The sequence below is a fragment of the Musca autumnalis genome, unplaced genomic scaffold (assembly GCF_047663935.1).
Source record: "Musca autumnalis isolate F117 unplaced genomic scaffold, ASM4766393v1 scaffold_1, whole genome shotgun sequence".
NCBI lineage: Eukaryota > Metazoa > Arthropoda > Insecta > Diptera > Muscidae > Musca > Musca autumnalis.
In genome coordinates this window covers 216569455-216584828 of record NW_027411644.1, presented here as the reverse complement: position 1 = coordinate 216584828, position 15374 = coordinate 216569455, and the positions used below count along the sequence as shown (strand labels likewise).

Below are 15374 nucleotides of genomic sequence, written 5' to 3'. Positions count from 1 at the left end.
GGTGCGAGTCATTTTAGCGAAAAGTTTTTAACGTGTATGGGGAAGTAGCTGAAGTTTGGAAAAAAAATTACGAAGTCAAATTTTTAACCGAATTGGTTGATCCGTTAGAGAGTTGTTCTGCGTCCAGCCAGCCAGACGGAAGTACATGGCTAAAACGACTCCAATTTTAAATGAAAGGTACTTACACCTGAGAAGTTTTTGCGAATTTTGAAACTACAATGTTGAGGATACTTCTATCAAACAATGTAGACCCTCAATATACCAAAAATCGGGAGGTACCGTTATATAGGAGCTATACGAAAACATGGACCAATGTTGACGAATTTTAGTGAAGAAGTTTAGTGGCCACTGAAAATTCAAATGTCAAAATACATCTAGTTCGATTAAAAATTGTAGCTAATACCCTCAAAATACCGAAAGTCGAGAGGTACCGTTATGTATGAGCTATGCCAAATAATGGACCTATGTTGACGATTTTTACCACAGAGAACCTCAAATGTCAAATTACAGCTAGTTCGGTTAAAAATTGTAGCTAAACCCCTCAACATACCGAAAGTCGAGAGGTACCGTTATGTATGAGCTATGCCAAATAATGGACCTATGTTGATGCTTTTTAGTTTTGTGACCACTGAAAATTCAAATGTAAAATTACAGCTAGTTCGGTTAATATGTTTATCTAAAATACTCAAAATACCGAAAATCGGGAGGTACCGTTATAGGGGGCCATACGAAAAATGGACCTCTGTTAACGATTTTTGTTGGAGAAGTTTCGTGATCATTGAGAACTTTTAATGTCTAATTGCAGTATTTCTGTCACAAACTGTAGCTAAAATTATCAAAATACCGAAAATCGGGAGGTACCGCTATATGGAACTTAAACCAAAACATGGACCTATGTTGACGATGTTTGGTGGAGAAGTTTCATGGCCACTGAGAACCTCAAATGTCAAATTACAGCTAGTTCGGTTAAAAATTGTAGCTAAAATTCCTAAAATACCGAAAATCGGGAGGTATAGTTATAAGGGGACTATACCCAAACATGGACCTATGTTTACGATGTTTGGTAAAAAAGTTTCATGACCATTGAGAAACTCAATTGTCAAATTACAGCTATTTCGGTTACAAATTGTAGCTAAAATACTCAAAATACCGAAAATCGGGAGGTACCGTTATATGGACCTATGTTGACGATGTTTTGTGGAAAAGTTTCATGACCATTGAGAACCTCAAATGTCAAATTACAGCTAGTTCGGTTAAAAATTGTAACTAAAATACTCAAAATAGCGAAAATCGGGAGGTACAGTTATATGGGGGCTATACCAAAATATGGACCTTTGCTGACGATGCTTCGTAGAGAAGTTTATTGACCATTGAGAACCTCAAATGTCAAATTATAACTAGTTCGGCTAAAAATTATAGCTAAAATACTCAAAATACCGAAAATCGGGAGGTACTGTTATAGCCAATTCCGTTTGAAAATGTGACTACAAACGTCAAAATACCTGAAATCGGGCTGTACCGTTGTATGGGAGCTATAACAAAACGTGGACCGATATAGCCCATCATCGAACTTGACCTGCCTGCAAACAAAAGACACATCTTCCCAAAATGTCAGCTTCCTATCTCCATTTTTGTCGATGCTAGAGTGATTACCACAGACGGACGGAAGGACGGAAATGTATAGATCGACTCAGAATTTTACGCTGATCAAGAATATATATATATACTTTATAGGGTCGCAAATTAATATTTCAATGCGTTACAAACGGAAAAACAAACTTAAGCTCTGTTCCTTTACGTGCAAGAATCTTCAAGTTTTGCCACTTTTTAATCGAAAAGCGATCCTTTATTTCAGGCACCATACAATTCATATCGTAGCAGTTTACAACCTTTGCTACTTTTGCCGGTTTTACCATTTTTAAAAGTGAAGGAACAGACCGTTAGTATACCCTCCATACTATGGTGGAGGGTATAAAAAATGTTGTTTTCGTGCCCTAAATTGGCTCCTGTCCATAGGAGAAAGTCTTAGCTTAGGCCGGCTAGTTATGGTTATTTTACATATGTGTTGTCACTTTGCATATTCCTTTTGTATATAAAAAGTGACAACCCATATGCAAAAAACATATCGTGTAAAGTACCCATTAGAAAAAACTTACAATTTAAAAAATTTTCAGATTTTTTCCGTCAGCTGTAATAGCATTCAATTTGTTCCCCTAAATTGAATACCAAACGACAAGCGAGTATTTTTGATGTGGCAACATTCTCCCCAACAAACATCAACTGTCAACAAATACAACTCTGTGGACACAGCAAGCAAATGTCATCCATTTTTTGTTCCCAATTTTTGTAATCGTTTGCTTGTTATTTTTTTCTGGTGCGGTGTAAATAAAGCTACAATTTCTAGAAATTTGGAGAGAAACCCCTTAAAAACGCAATAAAATTAATTGGCAAATATGCCGAAATACTATTGTGATTATTGTGACACATATTTGACACACGATTCACCGTCGGTGCGAAAAACACATTGTACGGGTCGTAAGCATCGTGACAATGTAAAGTTTTACTATCAAAAATGGATGGAGGAACAGGCACAACATCTGATTGATGCTACCACTGCTGCATTTAAAGCTGGTAAAATTACACAAAATCCATTTGCTGGTGGTCCGCCGAAGCCTGGTCCAGGCGGAGTAGCTTTGCCACCACCACCTAATCTAGGTGGTCCTCCAAGGCCAGGTATGATACCACCCGGGATGCCTCCACCAATGATGATGGGTCCCCACGGCGCTATTCCTCCGGCAATGTTGGGTATGCGTCCACCACCAATGATGGGTCCCATGATGGGACCACCACCACCTTTGGGAGCTATGCCTCCTGGAGTACGACCGCCTATGATGATGAGTGGGCCACCACCTAAATAACTAGAAAACGAGAACAAGAAAAATATACGGTCGATGTTGCTCGCTTGCTGACATGGAAGAGAAGTTTCTGCTGGGTGTTTTACAAGATGACTGCCTGAATACGTGCAGATTTAACACACGGGGGATACGTAGATTAAATTCACTGCAACAAACTCTAATGTATAAGTTTTTAGAACATAATAATTCATTTTTTCATCAATATTTCTTTTTGTATTTAAAATGGATACAATTCAAATATATTATTTGGAATAAGTAACATAAATTGGTGTTTTTCATGTTCAATGGTTGTTGATTGTTCCAAAACTGCGAGCTGATCGGACTTTTGGCATAAGACCCACAGGTGGGTCTTGAAATGCTGTTTACGCCAATATATATATCATGTGTGGGAAATACATATTTCCCGAGATATATGCTTCGAAAGTTCCGAAAAACCATATGATTCAGAAAAACCGTTATTCCGGTTTAGCATATGTCCATAGGAGAAAGTCGCAAATCCCTGCCAAATCGACAAAAATTTCATTTTTGACAACATTCTGTGAAAAAAGTTTTAAATCCATCCACTACATTCAACTTGCTCCGCACTTTTTAGAGTCGGACAAATCCTGCCGTTACTACTTAGACAGGAAGTACTGGAGGAGGAATTTGGTATGTAGACTCATCCATCGAAGAGCAGGTACATACTAAAGTCGGTTTGTAAATACAGATCCGAATACCATCACTGAAAAGAAATTTCAGCTGAGAAGATCGAACCAGAAGCTTGTGAGGAAGTTCGAGGGAACTATCCTCACAAGGGGAACTAACTTCAAGAACAGGAGGAACCCCTATCTAGGTGCCTATGGAGATGAAGACCAAGTCACCGTCATCTAAGGGGTCGATTATGGATAGCAACTCAACTGTAGTTGCATTGCCAGAAGAGAAAATCATGCAATTAAAATGAGAAAAAATACGAAAATTTGTGTTAAATTCAATCAATATCAGAGTTTTGAACCATCAGCTATTAATTTAATTGTAAAAAAGTATCATTGTTAACGCGGAAACAGAAAATTCTATTACTAAATTTGCTGTGGGCAACGCACTGGAGTTGGGTTGCTATCCACAATCGACCCCTAAGAAAAATGATAATATGCCATAAAGGCGATGACTACACTCAAATTCTCCTGGGCTCCTCAACTGCCTCACTTCCAAAACTCACATATCATTGTGGTGACAAAGGTGCAAATGCGACCAGACTAATGCAATGATCGATCTGTGACAGCGTCAGCCACATCAATGGTCGCTAGTCCTCGTTCGATCGATAGGGTCTGAAAAATATTCCATTTTTAATTTTATTGTTTTCATTTGGAATTCGAATTTTTGCATTTTTAATTCGAATTATTCTATTTGAAGAAGAAAAATTCAAATAACAAATGGAAAAAAATCGAATTACAAATGGAAAAGGTCGAATTACAAATGAAATAATTCGAATTACAAATGAAAAAATCGTATTATAAATGAAATAATTCGAATTTCAATTGGAATTCTCAAATTATAAGTGAAATAATTAGAAATTCAATGGAAATTTTCAAATCACAAGTAAAATGTTTCGAATTTTAAATGAAATGACACTGTGACGCAAGATGAAGGTTAAAATCTGTGGCAGGGACAATTCCTTTTGGGTACGGAAGCCCTAGGTGAGTATATTAAGAATTTCCAAGGAAAGATCCGCCGTGAATCAAACTTCCGAGTTATGTCGTGTTTAAGTTTCGGCTGAAAACTCTGTAAGGCATCTGAAATTAGCGTTATATCTTTGTTTACTGTTGTTTTAGCTTATTTATGAGGTGACATGTCTTCAGTCAAATCGAATGAGGATTAAACTGTGTGTAATTTTTTGAGTCATGTTTTATTAACCATATTCTAACTCCGCAGTGTGATAGAATACCAAAAATGAGAAGACACGTGTCTCGCCGTTTTTCCCTATCTCATCAACTTTCGCGGTTATAGGCCTCCAAAGGTTTGATGCTTTGATGTAAAAAGGGTCATTTAGTCAGGACTATATCTTCCAAACCGTAAGGAAATTTGAATTTATCTCAGAGGCAAAGTTGCAACTCTTGTCTTAAAGAACAAAAATTGTGAACACATATAACCCATCAAACTTCATCTGGAAGGTCAAAATAGCCATGGTCAAATTTCTTTTAAAATTTTTCTCAAGTTTTGTTATACAGCTGTCAAACCGATCAAATTTGAAGCAAACAACCAACTACAAAAATGTACCTTAGATCTCAATACACATCTTTCTAAAATATACGAACCCTGAAGGAACAGGTCTTAACGGTCAAAATAGCAAAACAATTGCGATTTTTATCCTCTTTTCTCGGCTTCTGCCCCATAGATATTAAACCGTTCAAAATTCAAGAAAACAATCAACCACAATAGTGTAGCAAAGGCTTCAATAAACAACTTTCTGCAATATGCGAAATGTCTATGAACGGCTCTTAATGGTAAAAATAGCAAAAATCTTCCGAAAATATCAAATTTTTATACTTTTTTATCCGACTCTGGTCCAAAGATACACAACCGCCCAAAATTAAGGATACAGTCAACTACAAAAATGTACCTTAGATTTCAACAAACAAATTTCTAGAAGAAATGAAGATTCTAGGAAAGATTCTCACCCCATGATGAGAAGTTAGCCAGTGTCCCAATCTCACCACGGATTCCGGACAATTCACAGCACCACAACGGCATTACACGTCTACCTTTCCGAAATTTCACACCCTCCAGACGGCATAGAGATCGTAATGTAATGATTGTACGATCTTGGTGATCTTGTACGATCATGGCGTCGGGTCCTATCGTCGAGGACATGTAACTCCTCGGCTGACCTAGTGCAGTTCTTCCATCTGAGGAATATGAAAATATCGGCCACTGCCACACTGTTCTGAAATGAGGCTTCCGCTGAGCATATTTCGATGGTGCCCTGATTCCAATCATTCATACATATGTGCCCACAACATCCCTGAAGGGACAAGGGAGACTTCTCCCATATCAATGAGTGCATGCCGATTCATATTGGCTCAATGATATGGGACCTACTCTTTTTTGCCGTGTGTCTTACGACACTACTTGTAGAGAGGTTTTTCATGGCTTAAATACTCAGAAAATGTCTCCAGCATTACTGAGGGGGAATGTTGCTTGGCCTGGGATTCGAACCGCAGACCTTCTGAGTGCAAGGCGGATATGCTAACCATTGCACCACGGTGGCCCAAGATTCCAATCACTAATTATTAATTAAGCTTTTTTTCTCAAGTCGCTGGACGGCAGCACTTGGGGTGCTCAAAAAGAAGCCTTTTTGATCTCTTATATGCAAATTTCAATATTTTCTGCATCACGGTGAATCCTCATGAAACCAGAGCACCAGAGCGCCAACTAAAGATAGCCGATATATCAACACAACAAAATGTTGTCGATGTTTGGATGTTATCGCGGTTAGCATCCCTGCCACGATCTAGTGGAATGACTTCTCCTGCCAGGCACGTCAAGAGAGATCTTTATGATCTGGAGAGGGTTGTCCAAAGGTATAAGTGGGAAACTCTAGATCAACGAGCCTAGCAGGCGGGAGATCATCTATCGCAGCATAAGAACGCCAGCTGCCAATGCAATTTTAGCCCAGTTAAGATCTGGACGATGACACGATACTTATCAACAAATACCAACAACTGTAAATTATATGGATAAAGGTAGCATCTACATTGGTCTATCAGGCATGGATCTAATTATTCGGCATAAGTTGAATATACGGACTGGATTCGGGTCGATGATAAAAAAATTTTCGATTTAAAGGAAATTTTGTTCGCGTTAGCCGAGATTTGTTCCTGTCCATAGGAGAAAGTCTTAAATCCCCGGCCGAAGGCCGGCTATATATGAAAAAATTTCGATTTAAAAAAACCTTATCGTCAAAACCAAGGGAATTTTTGAACTTTCGGAGCCTATATCTCGGGAAGTATGGACTTCCTGCCCATGATATATACATTGGCGTGATCAGCACTGCAAGCCCTACCTATGATAAAAATTTCAGATCGATCCGAATCCAGTCCAAACATTCATCCTGGTCCAATTATTCTACATAGACCAAACCTGGATTGTCTAAAGACACTTAAATACTCTCTTTCATACTCACTTTTTGTTCCAGTATTAGCCATCGAGCACCAAGCACAATACAGTAATATATCAGAAATTTCAATCTTCTCATTATCATCTTCAAATCTATACAGGATGAACACTTAACACATCTATCAAAACAATTTGCCTATCGCCAACGCCACATTAAATTTGAATAAAAGTTCCGTTTTTTTTTTTTTTTTTTTTTTTTTTTTTGTGCTTAAAGTGGCCTTGTTCCTTTCGGCTTCTTGGTCGCCGCGGTATTTCCACAACAATTTGTTAAAAGGTATTTAAACCTTGTTGTTTCTTATTTATTTTTAAAATTACAAAAGTTTTTTAGGTTATTATTTTAAAGCCCGTGGGCGTAGAATCTAATTTGCGTCTATGCGTCTTTTCTTTGAGCCGTCCGAAGACGAACTGAGTTCCGTTTTTTGTGTTTGTTTACTTTTTATAGTGGCCAAACTACAAAAAAAAACGTTCCATTAGGCAACTTATATTAACACTGCGTTTACACATGACAGGACAGTTGAGTACATGTGGTGATTGTCAAAAACCGACAACTGCAAAAACAGTTGTAAAATTATTTATGGAAATCATAGATTTCTTTTTGATTTTCGTTCACATATTTTGTTATTGCTCAATTTCTTTTGTTTTCAATAGATTTCAACTATTTTCTCAATTATATTTAAAAAAATGTCAAAAAATTGTTGCCCCTAATGTTTGTGAAAAAATGGTGGGCAGTTGGAAGACAAACGAAAAATGTAGGTATGCATTAGTAAATCAGGGTTGTATTTTAAGACAAATTATCTTGTGTAAACGCCGTTTGCATTAAGCCGAAAACACATCCAACGTTTCAGTAAATTTCGCTGTCATTTGTGATAAAAGAATAAACAAAAATTCGATCTATATTGCCCTTGCTCGTTTATCAGAAATAACGTCCAACTTTAGCTGTGCCTGGTTACCCTAAAATTTGTAACAATTTGCACCAATTGTTGCTGTTAACACGAAACACCAGCAAAAGAGAGCGATTCGAGAGAGACATTTTGACAGTTCTTTCACTGAGAGCTTGCAAATTCTTGCTGGACAAATTTCTTCTAGCAAGCACTTCTTCTTCCTGAAAACAATCAATCAGCCGTTTTTAGTTTTTTTGTTGATTTATGTTTGTGAACATTAAAAACAATTTTATTGTGGAAATAAATAACATAGTCTAATTGTATTGTTTTATGGAGAACAAATTTGTAAAGTGGAAAAATACTTTTTTGTTTCATTTTCTTTTTTATTTTTAATAAAATACAACGTGTTTGCTTCCTTTGTTGGCGGACAAATTGTTCTGTTTTGGCAAGTCAGCTGATTGCTTGCTGGTTTTTGCTGGGAAGTGTCTGTTTACTTTTTACAATTTTCTAGTAAAAGAGAATAGGTGTGTCTTTTTACGTGATAATTCGTAATAATTATTACGAAATGTTACTAAATGCTGTCTTTTTACACAAAAGTTCAGTAAAAGAGAGCGAAGTGAGAGAACAAGTTTGACCACCTAAATAACTAGAAAACGAGAACAAGAAAAATATACGGTCGATGTTGCTCGCTTGCTGACATGGAAGAGAAGTTTCTGCTGGGTGTTTTACAAGATGACTGCCTGAATACGTGCAGATTTAACACACGGGGGATACGTAGATTAAATTCACTGCAACAAACTCTAATGTATAAGTTTTTAGAACATAATAATTCATTTTTTCATCAATATTTCTTTTTGTATTTAAAATGGATACAATTCAAATATATTATTTGGAATAAGTAACATAAATTGGTGTTTTTCATGTTCAATGGTTGTTGATTGTTCCAAAACTGCGAGCTGATCGGACTTTTGGCATAAGACCCACAGGTGGGTCTTGAAATGCTGTTTACGCCAATATATATATCATGTGTGGGAAATACATATTTCCCGAGATATATGCTTCGAAAGTTCCGAAAAACCATATGATTCAGAAAAACCGTTATTCCGGTTTAGCATATGTCCATAGGAGAAAGTCGCAAATCCCTGCCAAATCGACAAAAATTTCATTTTTGACAACATTCTGTGAAAAAAGTTTTAAATCCATCCACTACATTCAACTTGCTCCGCACTTTTTAGAGTCGGACAAATCCTGCCGTTACTACTTAGACAGGAAGTACTGGAGGAGGAATTTGGTATGTAGACTCATCCATCGAAGAGCAGGTACATACTAAAGTCGGTTTGTAAATACAGATCCGAATACCATCACTGAAAAGAAATTTCAGCTGAGAAGATCGAACCAGAAGCTTGTGAGGAAGTTCGAGGGAACTATCCTCACAAGGGGAACTAACTTCAAGAACAGGAGGAACCCCTATCTAGGTGCCTATGGAGATGAAGACCAAGTCACCGTCATCTAAGGGGTCGATTATGGATAGCAACTCAACTGTAGTTGCATTGCCAGAAGAGAAAATCATGCAATTAAAATGAGAAAAAATACGAAAATTTGTGTTAAATTCAATCAATATCAGAGTTTTGAACCATCAGCTATTAATTTAATTGTAAAAAAGTATCATTGTTAACGCGGAAACAGAAAATTCTATTACTAAATTTGCTGTGGGCAACGCACTGGAGTTGGGTTGCTATCCACAATCGACCCCTAAGAAAAATGATAATATGCCATAAAGGCGATGACTACACTCAAATTCTCCTGGGCTCCTCAACTGCCTCACTTCCAAAACTCACATATCATTGTGGTGACAAAGGTGCAAATGCGACCAGACTAATGCAATGATCGATCTGTGACAGCGTCAGCCACATCAATGGTCGCTAGTCCTCGTTCGATCGATAGGGTCTGAAAAATATTCCATTTTTAATTTTATTGTTTTCATTTGGAATTCGAATTTTTGCATTTTTAATTCGAATTATTCTATTTGAAGAAGAAAAATTCAAATAACAAATGGAAAAAAATCGAATTACAAATGGAAAAGGTCGAATTACAAATGAAATAATTCGAATTACAAATGAAAAAATCGTATTATAAATGAAATAATTCGAATTTCAATTGGAATTCTCAAATTATAAGTGAAATAATTAGAAATTCAATGGAAATTTTCAAATCACAAGTAAAATGTTTCGAATTTTAAATGAAATGACACTGTGACGCAAGATGAAGGTTAAAATCTGTGGCAGGGACAATTCCTTTTGGGTACGGAAGCCCTAGGTGAGTATATTAAGAATTTCCAAGGAAAGATCCGCCGTGAATCAAACTTCCGAGTTATGTCGTGTTTAAGTTTCGGCTGAAAACTCTGTAAGGCATCTGAAATTAGCGTTATATCTTTGTTTACTGTTGTTTTAGCTTATTTATGAGGTGACATGTCTTCAGTCAAATCGAATGAGGATTAAACTGTGTGTAATTTTTTGAGTCATGTTTTATTAACCATATTCTAACTCCGCAGTGTGATAGAATACCAAAAATGAGAAGACACGTGTCTCGCCGTTTTTCCCTATCTCATCAACTTTCGCGGTTATAGGCCTCCAAAGGTTTGATGCTTTGATGTAAAAAGGGTCATTTAGTCAGGACTATATCTTCCAAACCGTAAGGAAATTTGAATTTATCTCAGAGGCAAAGTTGCAACTCTTGTCTTAAAGAACAAAAATTGTGAACACATATAACCCATCAAACTTCATCTGGAAGGTCAAAATAGCCATGGTCAAATTTCTTTTAAAATTTTTCTCAAGTTTTGTTATACAGCTGTCAAACCGATCAAATTTGAAGCAAACAACCAACTACAAAAATGTACCTTAGATCTCAATACACATCTTTCTAAAATATACGAACCCTGAAGGAACAGGTCTTAACGGTCAAAATAGCAAAACAATTGCGATTTTTATCCTCTTTTCTCGGCTTCTGCCCCATAGATATTAAACCGTTCAAAATTCAAGAAAACAATCAACCACAATAGTGTAGCAAAGGCTTCAATAAACAACTTTCTGCAATATGCGAAATGTCTATGAACGGCTCTTAATGGTAAAAATAGCAAAAATCTTCCGAAAATATCAAATTTTTATACTTTTTTATCCGACTCTGGTCCAAAGATACACAACCGCCCAAAATTAAGGATACAGTCAACTACAAAAATGTACCTTAGATTTCAACAAACAAATTTCTAGAAGAAATGAAGATTCTAGGAAAGATTCTCACCCCATGATGAGAAGTTAGCCAGTGTCCCAATCTCACCACGGATTCCGGACAATTCACAGCACCACAACGGCATTACACGTCTACCTTTCCGAAATTTCACACCCTCCAGACGGCATAGAGATCGTAATGTAATGATTGTACGATCTTGGTGATCTTGTACGATCATGGCGTCGGGTCCTATCGTCGAGGACATGTAACTCCTCGGCTGACCTAGTGCAGTTCTTCCATCTGAGGAATATGAAAATATCGGCCACTGCCACACTGTTCTGAAATGAGGCTTCCGCTGAGCATATTTCGATGGTGCCCTGATTCCAATCATTCATACATATGTGCCCACAACATCCCTGAAGGGACAAGGGAGACTTCTCCCATATCAATGAGTGCATGCCGATTCATATTGGCTCAATGATATGGGACCTACTCTTTTTTGCCGTGTGTCTTACGACACTACTTGTAGAGAGGTTTTTCATGGCTTAAATACTCAGAAAATGTCTCCAGCATTACTGAGGGGGAATGTTGCTTGGCCTGGGATTCGAACCGCAGACCTTCTGAGTGCAAGGCGGATATGCTAACCATTGCACCACGGTGGCCCAAGATTCCAATCACTAATTATTAATTAAGCTTTTTTTCTCAAGTCGCTGGACGGCAGCACTTGGGGTGCTCAAAAAGAAGCCTTTTTGATCTCTTATATGCAAATTTCAATATTTTCTGCATCACGGTGAATCCTCATGAAACCAGAGCACCAGAGCGCCAACTAAAGATAGCCGATATATCAACACAACAAAATGTTGTCGATGTTTGGATGTTATCGCGGTTAGCATCCCTGCCACGATCTAGTGGAATGACTTCTCCTGCCAGGCACGTCAAGAGAGATCTTTATGATCTGGAGAGGGTTGTCCAAAGGTATAAGTGGGAAACTCTAGATCAACGAGCCTAGCAGGCGGGAGATCATCTATCGCAGCATAAGAACGCCAGCTGCCAATGCAATTTTAGCCCAGTTAAGATCTGGACGATGACACGATACTTATCAACAAATACCAACAACTGTAAATTATATGGATAAAGGTAGCATCTACATTGGTCTATCAGGCATGGATCTAATTATTCGGCATAAGTTGAATATACGGACTGGATTCGGGTCGATGATAAAAAAATTTTCGATTTAAAGGAAATTTTGTTCGCGTTAGCCGAGATTTGTTCCTGTCCATAGGAGAAAGTCTTAAATCCCCGGCCGAAGGCCGGCTATATATGAAAAAATTTCGATTTAAAAAAAACCTTATCGTCAAAACCAAGGGAATTTTTGAACTTTCGGAGCCTATATCTCGGGAAGTATGGACTTCCTGCCCATGATATATACATTGGCGTGATCAGCACTGCAAGCCCTACCTATGATAAAAATTTCAGATCGATCCGAATCCAGTCCAAACATTCATCCTGGTCCAATTATTCTACATAGACCAAACCTGGATTGTCTAAAGACACTTAAATACTCTCTTTCATACTCACTTTTTGTTCCAGTATTAGCCATCGAGCACCAAGCACAATACAGTAATATATCAGAAATTTCAATCTTCTCATTATCATCTTCAAATCTATACAGGATGAACACTTAACACATCTATCAAAACAATTTGCCTATCGCCAACGCCACATTAAATTTGAATAAAAGTTCCGTTTTTTTTTTTTTTTTTTTTTTTTTTTTTGTGCTTAAAGTGGCCTTGTTCCTTTCGGCTTCTTGGTCGCCGCGGTATTTCCACAACAATTTGTTAAAAGGTATTTAAACCTTGTTGTTTCTTATTTATTTTTAAAATTACAAAAGTTTTTTAGGTTATTATTTTAAAGCCCGTGGGCGTAGAATCTAATTTGCGTCTATGCGTCTTTTCTTTGAGCCGTCCGAAGACGAACTGAGTTCCGTTTTTTGTGTTTGTTTACTTTTTATAGTGGCCAAACTACAAAAAAAAACGTTCCATTAGGCAACTTATATTAACACTGCGTTTACACATGACAGGACAGTTGAGTACATGTGGTGATTGTCAAAAACCGACAACTGCAAAAACAGTTGTAAAATTATTTATGGAAATCATAGATTTCTTTTTGATTTTCGTTCACATATTTTGTTATTGCTCAATTTCTTTTGTTTTCAATAGATTTCAACTATTTTCTCAATTATATTTTAAAAAATGTCAAAAAATTGTTGCCCCTAATGTTTGTGAAAAAATGGTGGGCAGTTGGAAGACAAACGAAAAATGTAGGTATGCATTAGTAAATCAGGGTTGTATTTTAAGACAAATTATCTTGTGTAAACGCCGTTTGCATTAAGCCGAAAACACATCCAACGTTTCAGTAAATTTCGCTGTCATTTGTGATAAAAGAATAAACAAAAATTCGATCTATATTGCCCTTGCTCGTTTATCAGAAATAACGTCCAACTTTAGCTGTGCCTGGTTACCCTAAAATTTGTAACAATTTGCACCAATTGTTGCTGTTAACACGAAACACCAGCAAAAGAGAGCGATTCGAGAGAGACATTTTGACAGTTCTTTCACTGAGAGCTTGCAAATTCTTGCTGGACAAATTTCTTCTAGCAAGCACTTCTTCTTCCTGAAAACAATCAATCAGCCGTTTTTAGTTTTTTTGTTGATTTATGTTTGTGAACATTAAAAACAATTTTATTGTGGAAATAAATAACATAGTCTAATTGTATTGTTTTATGGAGAACAAATTTGTAAAGTGGAAAAATACTTTTTTGTTTCATTTTCTTTTTTATTTTTAATAAAATACAACGTGTTTGCTTCCTTTGTTGGCGGACAAATTGTTCTGTTTTGGCAAGTCAGCTGATTGCTTGCTGGTTTTTGCTGGGAAGTGTCTGTTTACTTTTTACAATTTTCTAGTAAAAGAGAATAGGTGTGTCTTTTTACGTGATAATTCGTAATAATTATTACGAAATGTTACTAAATGCTGTCTTTTTACACAAAAGTTCAGTAAAAGAGAGCGAAGTGAGAGAACAAGTTTGACAGTTGCTTGCTGAGAACTTGCTAAATGTTGCTGAAAGAATTTTTCCCAGCAACCTTTAGCAAGTTCGATCAGCTGTTTTTTAATCATCTGCAAATGGTCAGCTGCTCAATGTTTATCTTATTTTTTGTGGAAAAATACTATAAATATTACGACTCAAGTTTGTTTATTGATTATTTTATTAACATATTAATTATTTTCTATTTATTTTGTTTAAAATTGAAGAACTTTTTCATTGCTTTGGAGTTATTTTTTCGTTCATGCATTGGCGCCAATGTTTTTGTTTTGGTTATCAACTGTTATCTTGCTAAAGTTTACTAAATGCTGTCTTTTTACTTTTTTCTCTATTTTCGTATCAAAGAGTAAAATCTCTCTTACTCTCTGAAAAGAAGTTACTGAATAATTATTACTGAAAAAGTAAAAAGACACAACTATTAAAAACCCCTTACTCTCTGAGAAAGTTCTTGCTGGACAATTCTTGCTGGGAAAGTAACCAGACAGACTTTTTACTGAAACGACACTCGCGGTCCGTTGAATGCCGCGTTATGACAACCACATGAAAACTTCAAGAACAAACTTGGCATCACTTACATATTTTTTATGTGGTTATTCATCACGTTATCATCTCAAACCTTTTTATGATGAACACAATGGATTAATGCTTGGTTTACCTTTACGAAATCCACTTGATTTCAACTGCCAATTCCATTGCTTAAACGTCAAATGAAATCCAATGGATTTCAGATGAGTTTTCATTTGACGTATACACAAAGGAATTGACAATTGAAATCCACTCGATTTCGTAAATTAAACTTACTATAAGAGTCACCGAGAAGAGTGGACAGTTTTTGGGGAGCTGCACGTACTTAAGCCTAATCTAACACAGTTCTATGGAGAGAAGACACAGTGTCCTACATTTCAAAAAACAGAGAACGTGTTTTACTTTCTTAAACGGCTACAGGTTTTGCCGTGTTAACCTTCTTTAAGAGTATTTATTCGACGTTTGCGCTATGGAATTTATATTTGAAACCCAGTGGGTTTATTAAATCCGGTTAAATGCAAACAGGGTATTATGTCCCATGAAAAAGGATATACTCAGCACCCAGAAGAAGACAAA

At 36.7% G+C, this 15374-nt stretch overlaps 2 protein-coding genes across 2 annotated transcripts in view; one reads left to right on the top strand and one right to left on the bottom strand.

Moving 5' to 3' along the window:
* Positions 1–7474, bottom strand: part of gukh (NHS actin remodeling regulator GUK-holder) — a 288940-nt gene extending 281466 nt beyond the window's left edge. Inside the window, exon 1 of the mRNA XM_073960171.1 lies at positions 7075–7474. Within this exon, the coding sequence (XP_073816272.1) occupies positions 7075–7096 (22 nt within the window). The 5' untranslated portion in view covers positions 7097–7474. The remainder of the gene's footprint in view (positions 1–7074) is intronic.
* On the top strand, positions 2292–3180 carry snRNP-U1-C (small ribonucleoprotein particle U1 subunit C). Its single transcript, XM_073964006.1, has one exon. It carries the CDS (start codon positions 2454–2456, stop codon positions 2916–2918), a length of 465 nt encoding a protein of 154 aa, XP_073820107.1. The 5' UTR covers positions 2292–2453; the 3' UTR covers positions 2919–3180.
* Positions 7475–15374: the final 7900 nt, after the last annotated feature.